This window comes from Neltuma alba, unplaced genomic scaffold, assembly GCF_004799145.2.
Source record: "Neltuma alba isolate B1F8T4 unplaced genomic scaffold, ASM479914v2 tig00013648_pilon, whole genome shotgun sequence".
Lineage (NCBI taxonomy): Eukaryota > Viridiplantae > Streptophyta > Magnoliopsida > Fabales > Fabaceae > Neltuma > Neltuma alba.
In genome coordinates, this window is record NW_021637827.1 from 1 (window position 1) to 21027 (window position 21027).

The 21027-nt window shown below is 31.7% G+C and overlaps 1 protein-coding gene and 1 pseudogene across 1 annotated transcript; both read left to right on the plus strand.

Annotated features, from left to right (window-relative positions):
• Positions 1–2378: 2378 nt before the first annotated feature.
• LOC114738660 (probable protein phosphatase 2C 21) lies at positions 2379–15603 on the plus strand (annotated as a pseudogene).
• Positions 15604–18553: 2950 nt separating this feature from the next.
• Positions 18554–19922, plus strand: LOC114738663 (chaperone protein dnaJ 8, chloroplastic). Its single transcript, XM_028926722.1, has 3 exons — positions 18554–18895; positions 19062–19130; positions 19429–19922. The coding sequence occupies exons 1-3, from the start codon at positions 18668–18670 to the stop codon at positions 19609–19611; spliced, it is 480 nt and encodes a 159-aa protein (XP_028782555.1). The 5' UTR covers positions 18554–18667; the 3' UTR covers positions 19612–19922.
• The last annotated feature ends 1105 nt before the right edge of the window (positions 19923–21027 follow it).

Consider the following 21027-nt stretch of genomic DNA (forward strand, 5'->3'; position numbering starts at 1 on the left):
GGTAAAATGACAGATATTTTGATATTTTTGATGACAAAGATGCATTTCTCTACTTATTTATGATTTTTTTAAATACCCTAAAATTATGTAATTTTAATTTCTTTTTTAAAACAATAAAATGTAATACATGATCTTAATATCAAGATCAATTTGGTAAAACCAACAGAAGTTAAGTTTAGCGATAAGAACTATTTCTTATAATGTGACAGCCAAAGTTATCTGATAATGTCTTGAATATGATTACCTCTAATAAAAAAATAAATATATGTAAAAAAAAATGAATTTCGTAAGGGTTGTGTGACGTGATGGTATAAAACCTCTCCTGTAAGTTAAACATTGTGGATTTGATTCCACTTGTATTCTTGTAACTTATGGTGCATGTTGCTCAATATATATATATATATATATCAAAACCGATTATATACTTGCACGGAAACAAAAGTAAAGGCTAATGACATGATCTTGATTATTAATTAAGTAATTACTAAATATGGTACAACCATATTGTTCAAAAATCAACTCTGCAACCTAATTATAATAATATATCTCCACCATCGTGGCAATTTTAATTAGTCTACCAATCTTCCCCCACCGATTCCTTTGTTTTAATTTATTCTTTTCCCTTTGTTCCCCGACCGTTGACTAGTCAACCGTCATCCATTTCTCGCTTTTTATATTTTATATTATTTTGTTTTGTAGAGGATCGGAATGAAATTATTATATATGTTAGGTTGATAACCTCTGTTTTTTTTTCCTTTTAATCTTTTTTTTTTTAATTTCCTGTATCAATATAATATTCTAACAACCAAAAGATATCATCACATCTCTCAATAAATTTAATATAGCCATCACCCATTGGTGGGCTGCATTTGAAGGCACAAGAAAATGATTATCTGACATATTGTATGGTAAAATTAAGAAGACAAAGAAAGAAAGGAGGAGAGGCCCGTATTGATATCATATTTTAATTTAAAAAAATTCAAGGCTGACCAAACTTTTACATATTTGCTAGTCTAACATTAATTAATTTTATAAAACTAAATATGTTTTCTTTGAACAATGAGACGATCATGTGAACAAAGACGTGTTTTAATTTATTTTGCATCATACGAATGAAATTATACACACATATATAAAAATATATATATGCATATTAAAAATTTAAAGGACAGAAGTTGGTATTTTTAATTTGCTGCATTAATATCCAACGACTAGTAATAGTTGCATCGCTCTATAAATTCATTAGAGCAGTTATGGCGGCATTTAACCATCTTCAGCCATAATACATATTCCACACGTTTCTTGTTTCAGTTGAGCTTAGCTTAGCCATTACTGATAGCAATAATTAATCTCCTCATACTGTAGACATTTCGAAGGGATTTGACTAAAGATTAAACCATTGACTATGTGTTTAAAGAATCTAACTAAATACTAACTGTGTTAGGCCTCGTGGTTTATATTCTGTGTATCTTTGCATGTGTGTGTATCATTTTTTGGTCTATATATATATATATATATATCATTCAAATTATATGCACATATCCTTTGCAAAATTGAAAATGTAGACATTATTCCCAACCTAAAATATATCCAACTCCAATGAGCTTTTTGCGCAGAAAAAAGCATTTAATTAATTTTCTAAAATAAAAAAAATATAGTAACATAAATATAACAATGAACACGACTTCAGCTTCATTTGCAGGGTTAAGTTATATTTAGCACCTTAAAATATTTTTTTAGTTATACTTACTTAGTATCTTAAAGCAATTTTTTTAATACGATTTTACCTTTAAAAATATTTTTTATGGTCAATTTATACTCCTACTTTTAAAAATACTAAAATAGTTCAATCTTAATCTCGCTACTAACTCTTAGAAAGTCTTTTTAAGTGAGGCTTACAAGATTAAGTTGTATTTAATACTTTAAACAAGAGTATTTCTTGAGTTAATTTTTTTTATCGTTCTTTTTTTCTATGTCCAGTGCTTACCTTCCACAAATTTACTGCTTACCTTTAACATTTGAATGAAAAGATCAGTATTAAAAATACAGAATATGACTATACGAGCATTGAAAATGTGAAAAAGAGAGTGATAACAAAATTCTCTCAAGAAACACTATATGTAAAATTACATCAAAAATCAATTGAGAAAGATAAGTTTTATTAAAAAAATATACTTTAAGGTGTTAAATGTAACTTTTAAAAAATATGAGGGTAGATTTGTTATTGAAAGTATATTTTAACAATAAAATTACATCAAAAATTATTTTAAAATATTAAGTGCTATTGGGAAAATACTTTAATATATTGAATGCCTCTTAATCCTATATTCTAATAGTTGTGTGTGTGTGTGTGTACATGTATGATGATAATGCAATGATGGACTGTAGTTGTATGATATCAGCAATATTTATGTAAAAGGCAGCCAGAGATATTCCTAAAAGAAGTTGAAATTCTTCCTAGTCTGTTGAATTTTCATGTTTAACTTTAAGTATCATCACTTTCTTTTCTTTTTTTTTTTTTTAATTCCTTAGTTGACCCAATCCATCAGTTACCATCATTCAACTCGTACTTTATATAGGGACTGTGATTTGAATTTTGTTGTTGTTGAAGTGATGATCTTGTTCATAGATAATTTTTAAATATTTCAAATCTCATCATGCCCCTACACGTTGTATTAGAAAAATAATATTCAAACATTCCTATAGACTACACAAAATGGGGGTGACATAAATGAAATTCCTTATCCTATATTTAGATGAAAAGAAAAGTAAGAGAAAGAAAAAGAAAAATCAGGAGGAAAATCATTAAGATTGAAAAATTTTGGGGGAAAAAATCCCTTTCCGTGTCAAATATATGAGTTAGATAATTTATTTATATATATATATATTAAAAAATTAGTTAGTTAACTAATTATTTGTAATAAATATATTATTTTTTAAAATTATTCTTTTAGTTATTCACATTGATGAAAACTCTAGTATGTATGATTATTAAGATTGTTTGAAAAAAATTATGATCTTGTGAGATAAAATAAATTAAAATTTTAAATTTAAGATAGAAGAACGTATTTTACAAACTTACCCTAAAGACCAGCAACACTCAAGAATACAGTCCATGTCCTTTTTTATATTGGTACTGTTATCTTGTTTTTTTTATGCTAGAGCATATTAGTATTATTATCATTATAACATTTTTTTCTTATATGTTCTCCCTTCGTCATACAAGCAAAAAAGAGGGGAAAAAATAATTTCTTTTCAACATGTTTTCTTTCTTTCTTTCATTTTCTATCTTTTTCACACCTTATCTCCTCACCCAAACAAAATATTTAATTCACTAATGAGGGGGTAAAGCCTGCGAAATCAACTAAGTGGCAAGTCCCGAGTCAAAACACGCTGAGGAAGAATGGGAAAAAAGTGATCAGTTTGAAAGGTAAACACAACTTTCGCTATCAAAATCAATTTATTAGCAAATAAGTAAGAAATTGGTTCATAAACTATAAAATTATGAATTCAAACAGGACATTATTAGTGAATGATTTGTAAATACATCTATAAATACTCTTTGAATTCGGAGATATATTTTGATTTTAATGAGTTTCTGAGACCCAATTTCACTAAATTTTTTGTTACCACGAAAATTCAATTTCTTATAATTAATTAAATACAGAACGTCCTCTGTTTTTTCCTGCATTAATATCTAACAAACAAAATATTTTAGTGCACCTCTCAATAATTTCAGTACGGCGATTGGGCCGCTTTTGAAATGGACGTGAAGAAGATCCTATCAAATATTGTACATATCCACTCGAATACTGTATGGTGAAATTACAGGATAGAAGAAAATTGTAACAAAAAAAGATATAAGAAATGATTCTTTTTATGATCCATGTTTAAATATTCCCAACAGACCAAAATATAGAACGCCTTTTAGAAGAAATTTTTAATTTTAATCTATTATAAAAGTTCTTTTAGAGAGCTGAAAGGAACAAAAAGTGTGCTCCCTCCATTTCATTATCATTTTCCAATTTTATTCTGTTTATTGGTCGTATATATTAGATATCAATTAAGATGAGAAATGTGAAGCAGGATAATAAGGGTGAAGTTTGAAAAAATTTCTGATTTAAGGCTGATCTAATAATTTTACTACTCTTCTTTAGTTCCAATGAAGTGGTTGAAAGTAACTTATATTTTGTATTGAACGGAATAAGTTTAATGCTCCTTTTTAATTCAAAATTTCAAAATATAAATTTATTAGTCTTTTCTAAATGCATACATACACACATTTTTCATTTCTCACTGTTGATATTTTATTTTATTTCATTTTGTAGACTCGGAATGAAACGCACTACCTCTGATTTTTAATTAAGGGTGTTCAACTTGTTCTATTTTGACCATCTTGTTCTAATCCTAGTTAATTTGGGATGGGACCAAAAAATTTTGGGATCCCGTCTAGTCCTGTACCAAGACATCTACTTATTTATATTTTTAAAATTCACTTATTAAATTATTAATATTAGTATTTGTTCTTTGTTTCAGTGATTTTTTTTAATTGTCAAAGGCATGATTCTTTGCTTGTAGTTTGGGCTTTTTGCATGATAGTTTTTTAGAGCATTTTTATCTTTCAAAAGCTCAATAAAAACAAAAATACAACATTGAAAAAAAATCCAAAATGTTGGCCCAAATTATAGTTTTTTGGAAGAAAAGAGGGGGATGGGATGTCCTGTTTCGATCTCGTCAGGATGGGGACAGCCACAGGACGGGATGAGACTGTCCTTGTTTATCTGGATGGGTCCTTCTCTGTCTCGTCTTGTGAATACCCTTATCTTTAATATAAAAACTAGATAACTAATTAGGTTAAAAAAATTAGTTAAGTTAGTTATTTATAATAAATATGTGTTGACTTTTATAAATTATCTTTATCAATCATATATATTGAAACTACATTTAGGTGGAAATACATTACAATTAATGGGAATATTTTTGAAAACACATTCTAAATTTGAGAGATAAAGTATATTGATGTCTTATATTTAAAACTGCCAACTAATTTTTACGTTCAGGACCAACGGTAGTAGTATTTGTTAACATGATCATCTCATCTCTGTTTTTTTCCCTTTCAATATTTTTTCTTTTAAAAAATTTCTTGATGGATCGATATCCAACAACCAAAAGGTATTAATATTGCATCTCTCAATAAATCTAATATAGCCATCACCCATTGGGCTGCGTTTGAGAACAAGAAGACAATGATTCTCTAACATACTGTATGGTGAACTCACTAGTTTTCCCTCAAAGTTTTCTTTTTGTAAGTGGAAAATTTTTGGAGAAAAAAAAATCTCATTGTGTACTTTCGACCATCTTTCGATTGTTAATACGATATATAAGGACCGCTACTACAAAGAGTACTACACCCTTGATCATGAAATATCGATTGCTTGTTGAACCCTGTGAATTGCGTGAAAGTAGTATTAAAAAAATCAATTATTTATTTATAATAAGTATGTATTAGTTTTTCTAAATCACTCTTTTAATTAATTGCGTAATGAAAACTCTAGTATATACAATCATAAAATTGTTTGAATTTTTTTTTTCAATTTATAGAATAAAGTGAATTAATATTTTATGTTTAAAATCAAACAGATTTTTTAACCAAGCCCAAAGCAACACCCTAGAATATAGTTATGTCCTTTTTATAAGGATTATCATCATTATAATTTTTTTTCCATGTATGTTTTCCCTCCTTCATTCAAAACATAAAAGAGGAAAAAACAATTTCTTTTCAGCATCTTTTCTTTCGCTCATTTTCTACCTTCTTCGCACCTTATCTCCTCATCCAACAAAATATTGATTCACTAATAATTTTGGTTGTTTGATATTAATTAATGCCGGAAAAAACAGAGGGGTTATTTTTTTTGGGTTTTTCTGTGTTTAATTAATTACATAAATTGATTTTTGATATGACGGCCTTTTATAAAGCAACCACTTTTTCCTGTTCTTCCTTAGCGTGTTGTCACTTGTGACTAGGGGCTTGCCAATTAGTTGCTTCCGTACGCTTTACTCTTCTTTTCTCTTTTTTCTTTTTCCCCCTCTTTATTAGTGATATTCTTCCGGTCTTATTTATAAATTATTTTTACATATTTCATACAGACTAAGAAAAATTTAAATTTTATTAACTTTCATTTTAAAATTTAATAATTTTCAACTTGATCCCTATTTAATACTCCTCCGGTCCTAATTATAAGACCCCAATCCATTTTATCTCTTATATTTATGCATTTTTTTTCAAGATAATCCTTCTAATAATGATAGTTTTAGCCAATATACTAATTAGCAAGGATATTTTAGGAATGACAACACTTATTTATTATAAATACCAACTAACTTACTTCCTTAATCTCCTCAAATAAGTCAATTGGGTCTTATAATTAGGACCGGAGGAGTATATATTATACCTTATGTAAGCAAAGTCAAAACAATAACAAATGAAGGATAAAATTATACATCCATATAAAATTTTTTTCTTAATACCTTATAAATAAGACTAAAAAATATTGGAAAATGGCAATTAGATCCCACTCAAGGGAATTAAATACAAAAAAGTTCCTTAAAATCATGAAATTATTTTAAAGTTCCAAAAAAATTTTTGCATTAAGTTTTATTTATTTACTTACCGAAATTACCTTTTTTTTTTTTAAAGTTTGCATTGACAACTGAAAGAACAGTGGTTGACAACTCAGGGTGTAAGGATTGACAACTATCGCGACTGGTTTGACAACTTATGGTGTGATATGCTGAGAAAATGTGTTGTCAAACCAGCCACGATAGTTGTCAATCCTTGCACCATGAGTTGTCAACCACTGCTCTTTCAGTTGTCAATATAATTTTTTTTTAAAAAAAAAGAAGGGTAATTTAGTAATTAAACAAATAAAATTTATTGCAAAGGTCTTTTAGGACTTCAGAATAATTTCATGATTTTAAGGGACTTTTTATATTTAATTCTCTTGAATGAGCCTAATTGTAATTCTCTCAAAAATATTTTCTCTTTCTGTGATATTTAGGGCCAGGAGGTACATTGTATTCCCAAAGGTCATACAGGTAGTTATTCTAGCGATACTTGTAAACTTATTCCGAGATACATAGGATGGGTTCGGAATTTAGAGGGTTAGATTGATGAATCGATGATAATTCGGTTAAAAATTGATCAACATATCTGCGGTTGAAACGAGATGAAAAGATAGGGAAGGAATACGTAAAATCAAGAAGGCAGTACATTATAAATAATGATTGAGTTCGGTGGAAGAAACTTGAATCTTCGTAATGTTAAGGATTTACATGTTATGAGTAAAAAAGTCACCTTGAATTATGAAAAAAATTGAAATTCTTAACACCTTTGTGAAGTCATGAACAATATAATAAATCTGAACAATTTTAAGAAACAGAAAATGGCTCATTTTGCAATAAATAGACTGATCATCCACAATTCTTTGCACCTGAAAGTAGTTGCGAAAGCAAAAAAAGTTTCCGCTCAGTTTTCACTCGGGTAATATACCTACTTTTGATAATAAAAAAAAGTGATATAGTTATTTATTTCACTTTATTTAATGTTTAAAAGCTAATTTAAGAACTGCAAAAAATAAAAATAATATGATATCATAAAATATAAGGGAAAATCCCAAAAAAGATCATTGGAATATGGGAAATGCCAGATTGGGTCCTTAAATTTTGAAAATGACAGAATGGGTCATTGACTCAATCTGTCATTTGTAAAATTCAGGCGAATTGACAATTTTGCCCTCATTTATTCATTCACTACAATGATTCAAGGAATCACTATAAGAGTTTAGGTGTTACATAGATTCGTGTAGCGAATAACTATTCACTTTTTCATAATCAGGTGTCTTGTTATTAACTACAATTAATTCTATAATCACTAGAACAATGTAAGCATTACCTAGATTTGTGTAGAGAATAACTACTCATTTTTTCATAGTCAGGTATTTTTATTGTCAGGTACCTTATTATTAACTACAACGAATCTTGTAATTACTAGAACAGTGTAAGCGTTACCTAGATTTGTTTAGAGAATAACTACTCACTTTTGCTCAGGGGCAAAAATGTCAATTCGCCTGAATTTCACAAATGACAGATTGGGTCAATGACTATTCTGTCATTTCAAAATTTAAGGACCCATCTGGGATTTGGTATATTCTAGGGGATTTTTCTGGGATTTTCCCAAAATATAATGTAAAAAACTTTTTTTTTACCGTTAATAGTCACGATCAGGCATGTTCTATTTTTTTTAATGCAAAATGAAAAAGTAAACAAAAAAATCCAATTCCAGACATGTACTATGTAAGATTTTTCATTTCCTTGTGATAAAAGATTAAAAAAAGTTTATCAAATAAATAATTACTTTTAAGAAAATGGAGATAAACAAGAAGAGCAATTAAAATAAACAAACTAAAAATGATTAATGCACAATTAGTAATTACTTTAGGGCCTGTTTGTTTTTGAGGGGAGGGGAGGGAGAGTAGGGGAGGGGAGGTTTCATCCTCACACCTTGTTTGGTTTGATTAAAAAGGAGGGGACGGGAGGGTATTTAATGATCCCTTGTTTGATTCAAGAAGGGGAGGGGAGGGATAGTAATAATCAATTTATCATTTTATCCTTACATATTAGTTTATGTTTTTTATTGATATATTATATAAATTAATTTACATCTTAATTTAAATTATATAATTTAATAAAAAATCAGTCTTATCATGTTAATATGTGTATTAAAAAATTGGTATAGTAAATTTTTATTCTAATTAATATAATAATATATTTAAAATAATCAAATTAACAAATTTTATATGCTCTAAGAAAAATGAAATTTATTATCTTTAGGCTATCTTTTTTCCAGCTTTAAAATATATTTAATAAATAATATATTTATAAAAAAACAATTAATTTTATATATATTATAATTTTTATTTAAATAATTTTTTATTTTAAATAATTTTTATAATATATTTTAATTATAATAATGTATATATTTTTTATTTTTTTATTTAGGGTGATATATTTTTATTTGAAATAAATATTATAATAATATATTTTATGAGTAGAAGTGGAATATTAAAAAAACTATAAGGACATAATGGTCCAAAATTTTGACTCCCCTCCAAAAACTCTCAATTTGGAGGGGAGCCAAAATGGGGGGAGGGAGGGAGGGAACATTTTAGCTCCCCTCCCCTCCAAAATTTTCAACCAAATGAGAGGAGGGGCTCATTTTCCTTCCCTACCCTCCAACCAAACACACCCTTAGTCTTGCTTCTGCTCGGGGGCAAAAAAAAGATACCTCTTTCTTCTTCCGGCGGAGCCTCTTGGATTTGCAGGCATCCGCGGGGCGTTCGCTTTTCCTTTCCGGAAACTACAGTACGGATTCTTTGCTTTTCTTAATCTTCCTTCTTTGAGATTGATTCTCCACGAGTTTTTACTTCATGAGTTTTCTTCTCGGTCTTCTATTTGTTTCCCTATTTGATGATTTGAATTATTACCGTTTTCTGATACCGAAATATTTTTTGGGGGGGGGGATCAAGTCTTGTGTGCGCCTTTTCCTTCTTCTTTGTCTTGTGGTTTCTGGTTTGTTGGAGATAGAATTGTAGGGCTTGATTTAGGTCCGTGCATGTAATATTTAAAGCTATTGTCTCTTTCACAGATCATGCGTAATAATTCTTTCTTCTCAGGGTGTGCGCGGTTCAATGTTAGCTTTTTGTGTTGTAGCAGTTGGAGATGGGGGTATACCTCAGCAGTCCGAAAACAGAAAAGGCCTCTGAAGATGGCGAGAATGACAGGCTTCGCTATGGTTTATCTTCCATGCAAGGGTGGCGGAGAGAACCATGGAAGATGCTGTCTGTACTTTTTTCTTTCCCTTTGTTCTGCTTCTATGTAATGCGGATTTACTTGTTAATTGGCATGCTCACTTTTTAAAAGATGTGGTGCATCAGTTTTTATCGTTATTAACCGAGAAGTAAAGTATTCAGATGTCGTTTTGGTTGTGCATAAATGACGTGCTTGCAGAAAACAAGAGTTGGTTTGTCTCCGGTTTAATCGGATAACCAAGGGCAACAGGATCGGAAAATCTTGAGATATACTGGCAATTTAAGTTAGTGACTTATATAGAACTAGTAGCAGATGATTGAAATATAATATTTTCTATCTTCTAGATGGTATCTTTTCATCCTGCTCAGTTTGGGCAAGTCACGTATGCAAATTCTTATCAATGAGACAGACTTGGAGATGTGTGAATGTAAATGCAATGATTTTAATTTAGCTGTAGTTTACAAAACCTAATGCTAGCTTTGCTATTTACTCATACTCCAGTGTTTTGGTAGGATCAAGATCCCTTGGCCAAAGAGTTTTTGGTTCCATTCCTACTTGAGATGTTTTGTGGAGGCATCCACCAACTATGATGCTTCTTTCTTTATAGCTGGAACGAGCTTTGTAACTCCTAATTTTTGTTCCACCAAGAAGCAGAGTTTCTAAATAATTGTGCTTCTATTATAAGTTATGAAAAAGATATGGTATCTTACATTTTTAAATGAATTTAAAGGTAACTATATTTTTTATCTGCTATGATCAAGAGAGTAGAGTTGTCACTTCTTTGTTGACATTGATAATAATAATCTATCAAGGTGCATGCCTTGCGGTACCACTAAGCATTTTGGAATTTACAGAGGGATAAATCACACCTCTCTAGCATACCTCTACTCGTCTAGGAAATTGCCCATGTTTTGAAGAGATTGTTTCATGAATATGATGCAAGATGCTATTAAATGCCTTTATCATTTGTGATTCATTAGGTTAATGATATGTCACGACCTATTCTATTCAATGGGTACATTATGTTGAGAGATGGAGAATGGGATGGGAGAAAAATAGAGATAATTTCTTTGTGAAGTAGCAACTTGTCTTCAATCAGCTGCTGTTATTATATGCTCATATGTCATACATGGAGTGAAATGCAGTACATGCTGTATGCTTCACTGTTCAAAGTACAAGGGCATAAGTCCTATCCGTTACTGATGGTCTATTCTAAATACGAATTTACTTTTTCTGTTGCTTTTCAGCATGCTGCCCATCCTGATTTAGATGAGTCTACATCTTTCTTTGGTGTTTATGATGGCCATGGAGGTTAGTATCCGCATAATCTTTGTCATATCTGGCAACCCAACAGTGTGTTAGGCTTGTCCAAGGTCAGATTTGAATTTGAAAAGGCATGCCGAACCTGTCCCAATTTTCTAAATTCACATCTGGAATGATTTTATAATCCCATATATTTCCTTGCAATTTTAGGTTTATGGCCTTTTGTTGGCCCGACTGATGTTATAATAAAACAATAAAGCATGGAGAAAAAATATGCCTCGATATATATGCATGATTTGTTATTTTTGGGGAATTTCAGACCCTGTTAGTGTTGATTAGAGCTTACTCGATATGCTCGGAGGTGTTGATAGATCTTAATTTGTTTGAAAAATTGATTTGGTAGGCTTACATATTCAGCATAGTTACTGGCCAGCAGCTGATATTTTGTAGCCCTCATTAAGTGCACAAATTTTCAGGTAAAGCGGTTGCTAAATTCTGCGCCAAGTATCTACACCAGGAGGTGCTTAAGCATGAAGCTTATTTGGCTGGAGATTTAGGCACATCTTTACAAAACTCTTTTCTCAGGTTACTTTATTGTTAATTGTTGTTATTTTAAATTTTCCCTTACTACGAGTGTATGCTTTGTTGTCATTGGTTGCCAAGGAATCATGAGGTGGGATAGGGGTGCCTGACAAGGCCTATACTCAAGACCATGATGTTTAGCACTCAACATTTTCCTTTTCCTTTTTCTTTCCAGCCTGTTACTGGGAGTTAAAAAAATTGTCCTTCATCCCTCCTTTTTCTTTGTCTCTTATTTTTACTCAAATAGTTCATCTCACTAATAAATGTATTAAATTATATCTACACAATAAAAAGATTGACAGTTTGTGACGCTCTTGTCAGATGCTAAAAATTCACAAGGCAACTTGGGCTGACTGCTTGAAGCTGAGATCATATGATATCAGCCACTGTTCTAATTAAAATAAGAAATTTCACCTCCTGCTGACAGTGATTTTCGTGGAATGATAATTGCTCATAATTGACACAATTCTTTTCCATCACGGGTGAAATTCAATCAAGTGTGGCGCTTTTAAGTTTTTGTTCATGTGAAAGCTTGATGACCAGGGTTATGGAGTTTTGATAGAATTGCTTTTCTCGAAAGTCAAAATTGTGATCTATTTCTTATAGATTCAATCCTTTTTCGGCAGAATGGATGAGATGATGCGGGGACAAAGAGGGTGGAGAGAATTAGCAGTCTTGGGAGAAAAATCAAAACTGTATTCTGTTTTGAGACACTGGTTTATAAGGACCCCAAAGAGTGGTGCAGTTAATGGTCATGTTGATGACTGGGCTTTTGAGAAGGTAAGTAATAAGAATGGCGTTCCACAGATGCATGTTATTCTAGCTTAATGGTTATGTCATTGTTTATGCACGTTTTAAATATTTTAATGCAGATCCGTTTAAGTTCAAATTCTATGTTGGAAATTGCAAAAGTCTGCTCCGTGCCTGCATAACACATAGGCTGTAAACGCTGTTCATTATTTCACCTTGGCATTTTTGCTTTCTCGTTATTCTTTATTGACCAATGAAGTATTTCAAAAGCCCCAAATAACTTACTTTTGCATAGATTCAGTCATTCTCATTAATATGTCTCTTAGTATTGATATTAATGCAGAAAAAGCAATTCCAATTTACTACTAGTGCCCCCTTTCAAAAACTGTGGGTGCTAATTCTAGCATGTGCGGTTACGGAATAACTTTCAAATTTATGTAGCATCTTAAAAGTTGTAAATAATCCATCTTTGAAGGTTATAATTTACATAGTAACTTGACTCCATGTTGACTGCTTTGGAGTTTGACATGAAGTTTAAGAAAGGTTAAATATGAGGAAACTTCTTGCTAGTTTAGTAATTTTAGCAATTAAAACTAAAATATATATGTAAGGTCTGATGTTGGGCAAAGCATCTAATTCCAGTTTACAAAATGTTGATGTTGAACTGAGGATATTTTATGCTGCAAATTAGGGGCCCCATTGTGGTTTCAGGGGACCAAAGGCGGGATGCACAGCTTGTGTTGCAGTCATCCGAGGCAACCATCTTCTTGTTGCAAATGCCGGCGATTCTCGCTGTGTTTTATCAAGGAAGGGTCAGGTACTTTCACTTCCTCTTGTGATAAACTTCAATCTGTAATGTGTGGCCAATGCAGCAAATGGAGGTGCTGATCTGGAAGGAGGATAGAAAAAGTGAGGGAAAGTAGTTGTCTAAAGAATTTGCAGCGTGAGGAAGGTTGCTTGTTTGCGCAGTACAGTTCTTTTGTAGGATCTTTTTTTTAAACTAGTGACAAGCATTTTCAGCAAACCTTGTTTTATGCACATTTCTTCTGCGCTGGTTTGAAGGGCGGTGATTGTCACACTTGTGCACTTGATGGTTATATCGAAAGTTAATTTTGATCTCTAGAAGTAGCATGCCTCTGCCCATCGTTGTTCTCAATGTCTGGTGCATCTGGTCGTCAAGTATATGAATTTCTGAGCTGGTTGTCTTTGAAATGCTGCCTTGACTACAGGCACAACCAATCTTTCACAGTTCTCGTATGTTTGGTTCAATGAAGTCTCATTTGCAGGCACATAATTTAACTAAAGATCACAAGCCTGACCTCGAGGTTGAAAAATACAGGATTCTGAAAGCCGGTGGTTTTATACATTTTGGACGTGTCAATGGATGCTTAAACTTGACTAGGGCAATTGGTAATGTAAACTTCTTCTTGTTATTTGTTAATTCTTATTGTAAGTTGTCTTTCTTTTCAGTCTGAATTATTGTTGTCTTGATGTTTGTTGCCTTATTAGTCCCAATCAATATAAAATATAAAATCCATAGCAAGCAAAACTATTCACTAATCACGAATAATGTGACTTATTTCTCTGCTCCCTACAATGCGTGAAAATGTGTCTAATTGTTTTTGAGATATCATCATTTCTTTTACAGGAGATATTGAATTCAAGGAAAACGAGCATTTGCCAGTGGAAAAGCAGATGGTAACTGCTGATCCAGAGTTAACTTCTGTAAGTAGTATATTGTCAGTGCATTTACGCTATAAACAGGTTAAAGGGTTAATATCTGTGAGATTTTTCTTCTGTGGAATATGTTCTGCTCATCTCACACAAATAGAGTACTGTTTTTTTTTTTTTTTTAAAATAACAAAACGATAGCATATGCTTCTGCCGCCATTTTTTACATGTTCCTTTACCCCCCCCCCCACGTTCTTTTCCTTTATTTGTTGCGTATTGAGTACTCTATATTCTGTGTGATAGGTTGAACTTTGCTGTGATGATGAGTTTCTCGTAATAGCTTGCGATGGTGTATGGTAAGCCTCTTGGTTCCTAAAATTCTCTTTTATTAAACTTCTTTGATAGTCATAGCTATTATGATCTAGTTTTTATGACGTTTCATCCAACATGGTCTTTCTCTGTATTTTTTTCGCCTTTTTTTCTTCTAAGGATTCATACCAATCAAAGTAGCTGTTTCTGGCCAAACTTTTTTCGATATAATATTGTCAGCAGCTTTATCAAAATGCCACATAACTTTGTCCTCGTATACGCTGCTCTAAGCTTGCTTCAATAAAAATGTGCTCCATCTTACGGTTCAAGGAATATTTGTCATTGGACATGTCCTAGACACTGCTGCCCTTATTTTAATTCCATGATGCACGAAGAATGAAGATGGACGCTCATTTATGTTTAGATGTAGAAACAGTTTTCGCTACTATAAACTTGTTCCTTGTGCATTGTATAAATAGGGATTGCATGTCAAGCCAACATCTTGTGGACTTCATACATGAACAGTTGAAGACGGTGAGTTTTTATTCTAAGTTCCTCCCTCCCCCGGCAGATTAGATATACGTTTGATGACATCATTTGGCTTGTTTCGATTGGAAAGATGAGTCGTATAAATTATATATATACAGGAAAACAATCTAAAACTGGTCTGTGAGAGAGTATTGGATTGGTGCTTGGCACCAGTAGCTGGTGGTTTGGGATCTGACAATATGACCATGATCTTGATTCAGTTCAAAAGGCCTTCAAATTCAGGTGGCTCTGTCATTAACCAGCAAGCCTCTATTTGAGGGCTTTGTTTCACATTGAAAACCAACGAAACCATAATATTGATAGAAGTAACTGTTAACGTGAAATTAAACTGGCTGTGAGCAAAAAAGAGTTGCAAGATAGACATCATTACATGGTAATCAATTTCTTAATGCATATATGTTCAATGAAGAATTAATACCGGAGAAGAGGAATCATAAGACACATCTGGATGTCAATTTTCAAGAGGAGATTCTGTTCTAAATGTATGATGGTATTTGTAGGTCTTGTACATATAGATATGTGAATGTATCCAAAAACTATAGACATAAAGGTTTGTCATATTGGGAATCAATGATTACTTTTCATTCTCGACTCTATAGTCTTATTTTTTTTTTTTTTATGTATTTTATCTTGTATATTGATAATGATATGCTGACTTTGTTTTGTTTTGTTTTTAAAATAAGCTTCTCTCTATCTTGTATAGCTCACCTCAATTTAAACTCTTAAAAATTAATGCGTCTTCTTCAAGGATAAACATTTTTAGAAGTAATATTAGTGTCTTTGATTGACAGAGATAAATCTCCGTGAGATATGTGAAAAATTTCTTATAACCATTTTTAGTGTCTCTATACATGAAAATTAAGAATCAAGCTTTTAACCACTTTATTTAAGAATGAACTGTTTCCATCACTCGTGTCGTTTGTCAAAAATACGTTTTTGTCAATATTGTAATCGATAACATCTATGGCTCATACCATCAAAAACTTAGGATGAGAGAATCAGCCGAAAACCAGTAAAATTGGACGATCAGTTGAATCAGTTGAATTGCTGCTTTTCATAACATTAACGGGTCAGATCATAACTCATAAAGTTGTGAGTTCGACTCTCGTTGTCGACGTGAGGATTATGTTAGTAGACAATCTATGAATATTTTTATAAATACTTTCTGAGTCTTGAGGTATGTCTTGATCCTGGTGAGCTAATAGGTTTCAACTCATCTAAATTTTTTTGTATAAAAAAATAACATTGACAATGAGGAGAAAATTTTGGTTAAACTGCTTCTGTTCATTAGAACAAATTTATAGATGAATCTATAAATGTACATGCATATTTTGATAATTAATAATAACAAAATAGTAAGTACCTATATTTTATAGATGAATTTATGAGTGCATGCATATATTTGAACAACTAAAAATAATAAAATGACAAGGGTTATTAGAGAATTTGACATGATAAAAATAAGAAACTTGATATAAGCATTGTCCTGATAATAATAATTTTTGTTTACCAAGAATTTTTGTGATTGCATAAGTTTATTGAAGAGCTTCTTTCAGCCCAACTAAATATGTTTAAGAGCTCAGGTTGATGCGTTTAATTAATACTCCTCCGGTCCTTGATATAAAACCTATTTAACTAATTTGATTAGATTAAAGAAGTCAGGTAAGTTAGTTAATTACAAGAAAAGTGACATATTTTTTCTAAAACACTATAATCATCTTTCTTAATACCTGCTCTCCTTTTTCTACTTGATTATGGTTGAAGGAGTATCTATAGGAGTAATTTAGAAAAAACTGATAAATATGAAAAATAGGTCTTATATTTAGGACTAAAACCAACTTAAGAATTGGGTTCTATATTAAAGACTGGAAAAGTATATAAAAGATCATATAACCGACAACAACATTGTTAGAGATCAAATTAAACTTTTTTTTTCTCATGAATGATTAAATTGAGAGACAAACAACTTTCGATCAATCAAATTAGATACTCCTCTAGTACTTAATATAGGACTAAATTCTTGAGTTGATTTTGGTCCTAAATATAAGACTCATTTCTCATATTTATCAATTTTCTCTAAATTATCCCTATAGATACTCCCTCAACCATAATCAAGTAGAAGAGGGAGAGGGGATATTAAGAAAGATGATTATAGTGTTTTAGAAAAAATGTGTCACTTTTCTTATAATTAACTAAGTTACTTAACTTTCTTAATCTAATCAAATTAGTTAAATGGATCTTATATTAAAGATCGGAGTACTTTGAAAAAATTTTCTTCGCCACCACTTTGAAAACCGATTTGGGTTTGTCTCTCTCAGAAACACCATAGATGTTTTACATACTCAAACTACTTTCGAAGATGAATTTTTTTGGCCTGCCTCAGACACGCTAACATACACAACCCATGGAATTCTAGAGGGGATTTTTTTGCATTACTCATTTATAATATGGGCAGAAGAAAAAACAAGAGGCATTGATAATTTATGAATGGCATACTGCCAGCATGCAATAATTACAATATAAAAAGAAAAGTGCAGGCGCCACGTAACCCCCAAAGCGACCACATTTGGGAGTAATTTGGACCATTGAATTGGATCCACGTGTGGAGCCTCAACCCTTTTCCCTTTGGGATGAAGATTCCCTATTATTACTGCATGATTGCCACGTGTACGCCCCACATTCTCCCTTATCCGCAACTCAAAATCCCCCCCCCCTTTCCTCTCTCTATCTCCGTCTCTCTTGTCGCTCTTTTCCCTGTTTCACTATATTTGTTTATTCTTAAATTAGTTCCCTTATCCTCTCAAAGTTTGACACGTGTTCCCCCTTCATATTTTTTTGCCCCACATTTCCCTTAGCTTTTTTTTCCCACCAGTCAGCTTTGGATTCGGCTAGTTTATCCATGAGTGGGAGTAATTGAGTTACTAGAATTTTTTAATTATATTCGCAAGAAAATAATCCATCACTTCTTAATATAACAACTACATAGAATTAATTTAGAAAAACTAAATCAATCAATTAATTATAACAAATGTCAAGCAATTTTGATAAGATTTTCTTAATATTATATTACATATTAAATAAGTTATTTAAAAAATGATAAACATAAGAAACAAAATAATTTAAAATTTTATACTTAAGACTAACATTTAACTTCTAACTAGTTCATATATTAGATGTTGAAATTGAAATTAGGATAATTTTAACCACCCTAATTTTATTGGATTAGGGTTTATACATTTTTAAATAGAATAAGTAAAACAGGAGAGCAGTCCTATTCAGCGCAATTATTAAGAAGGGATGATGGATAATAATAACAGATAAGATAAGAGCGGGAATCTCTCTCATTTTAGTTGATTAGTTCTGAAAGAATTTATTTATTTAGAAAAAAAAAAAAGTTTGTTTTATCCAAATTGCTTTCTCTTTCCACGAAACTAAAATATGACATCCACGTCACCCTTTACCCAACGGATAAGAACCCTGAAACCCACATCGATCTGACTTCATCATAGCGCGTCTTCTTCTTTCTCCTCCTCCCTCTCAATATATATATTGCCATATCAATTTCGTTTCACACGGATCATTTCACCCAAAATCAAACCAATTAGTGTCTTATAAGAATCATTCCCTTTTCCCACGAATCAGCTTTTGAGGATTTGAATTTATATTCCTAATCCTAATGGCTGCTGTCGCCGGAGCCGGAATCGTTGCCGGAAAGTTATCGTCGTCGTCTTCGAGTTTGAAGCTGAGAGGCAGAGAGAAACTACAGAAGAGGAGAAACCAGTTTCGGGTTTCGTGTGTTTATTCTTCTTCTTCTTATGTGATGGATCCTTATAAGACCTTGAGAGTTCCTCGTGATGCCTCTGAATTTGAGGTCAAGAAGGCTTTCAGGGACCTTGCTAAGCAGGTTTAATTTCATTCCCATCTTATAATAATCTTTCTTTTCATTTTCGTCCTCTCTCTGAAATTTTCCCTAAGGCTGAGAAATTTTCTTCTGTGTTCTTAATTACCAGATGAAACTTATTTTGAATCAAAATATTAATTTGATTTTCTGTTCCAAACTCTTGTTTCAGTATCATCCAGACGTTTGCAGAGGGAAGGATTGCTCTGTGCAGTTTCATGAAATCAACGAAGCTTATGATGTGAGTTTTTTTTTAAAATAAAGGAAAATATTAATTAATGTTCAGTTCCGTAATAAATTATAATCAAATTTGCTGCCTAAAAAGCATTTTTTAGAATTTTGTTTCGTGAAGTCTAAAAATATTTTTTTAGAAAGTCCCAAGTAATTAAATGTTATGTTTAACTGAAATTTGTTAAAATTGTTGTATTATAATATTTTATTCTCCATGGATTCCTCAATGAAAATTTCTTTAGAAAATTTTGTAATGTATAATTATTATGAATTAGTTGTGATTAATTGGTTGGTCTTGGGGAACGCAGGTGGTGATGGCTAATATGAGAGGGGAACCCATTATGATGGAGAGATGTGAGGCGTCCGATGAAGGGGAAGATGATCAGATGAGGGGAATGGACGATCCAGATTGGGACATGTGGGAGGAATGGATGGGTTGGGAAGGAGCTGGAATCAGAGACTACACATCCCATATTAACCCCTACATCTGATTTGATGGGGGCCCGCTCTCTTATTAACCTCCTTCATTTGATCAAATATTGCTCCTCAAATGATGTTTTTTTTTTTTAATTTCTTTTCCCAAAAAAATCCCACTAAAATTGTATATCTTTGTATATATTCTGCAGTATTTTTAATGTTGCTTTCATCTGATGCTGATAATGAGCTCAGATGAAATAATTGTGTTTTAGCCTAATCATATATCTCATACTGTTTCTGCAGTATTTTCTTAAACATGTTTCATGGCTGTCGGTATCTGAGAAAAATTATTATTTATCCCAGTGAAACAATGTTATATTATCCATAGTTATTAGTCATTAATTAATTTATATAGTTTTGGGGGGTAATCTTAAATTCTGGTTGTCTAATTGAAATTATCCCTTTCATCCACTACTTCCACTCTAGCACTGCCGCCTCATCCATAAACAAGAACACAACGCCAAGCCCTATATAATTATTATTTCACCCTAAATATTTTCAGGTTTATTGCTTTGCTTTGCTTTTTTTTTTTTTTAAAACCTATTTAAAGCTCAATATGTAGTAAATAAATATTTTTAAATAGCATTTCGGCGGGGACTTTTGCCAACAGCCTTTCGGCAGAGACTAGGTCTTTGATAGACTGGGATATAATACTTAAAAAAGGGCTCTATATAAGCTTCTAAGTCAACTTCAAGCCTATGACCAATCACAGACCTGGATTTGTTTGGCTTAAGTGTGACATATTTTCGCCATTATTCGTAACCCAGGTTGCTGCCATCAATAATGTGAACAGTGGATATGATATTTATGATTGACCATGTGGTTCATAAGCAAAGCGGTTGATAGCATTCCTATTCTATTCGAGACCCTTTCAATACCATTCAAGATAAGCATCAGATTCAGATCTAGATCTACACACCTCTCTCAACACCTAACATCCACATCTATCTAAATTGAATTTGAATAAAGTGAGAATAAAGCCAACTTTAAATCGCAAAAACTCATATAGGTAGTGTAAACACCAGGAATATTGCAAAGCAAAGATTGCGAAAAAAATTCCTGAAGGAGTTTTTCACTAAAGTATATATATCTTTCGGAACAATCTTGTTCGAGATACTATCGGACACTAAATATGAACATATCTCTTAATGAGAATTCAAATCTTGATTTGTCACGTTGTCAAAGACTAACTCTTTCGTTAGGCCCAACTCTCGCTTGTTAAATTGTTGAAGGATTTTTTTTCTTCTAAAGCATAGGTATCATCCTATTAGAAGCAATTATGTTTGAGGTATTGTTGGGCACTAAATGTGGATACCTCTCCCAGCAGAGATTCAAATCTTGATTAGTCATATTATGAAAGACTAATATCTTTCGCTAGACCTAATCCCTGTTGGTTTTACTGGCAAGTTGTTGGAGGATTGAAGGTTGCT

Excerpts from the sequence above, each read along its gene's own strand:
- LOC114738663 (XM_028926722.1), top strand. The coding sequence starts at position 18,668 with ATGGCTGCTGTCGCCGGAGCCGGAATCGTTGCCGGAAAGTTATCGTCG. Across the intron at positions 18,896-19,061 it reads TCAGGGACCTTGCTAAGCAG|TATCATCCAGACGTTTGCAG; the intron begins GTTTAATTTCAT and ends CTCTTGTTTCAG. Across the intron at positions 19,131-19,428 it reads AAATCAACGAAGCTTATGAT|GTGGTGATGGCTAATATGAG; the intron begins GTGAGTTTTTTT and ends TGGGGAACGCAG.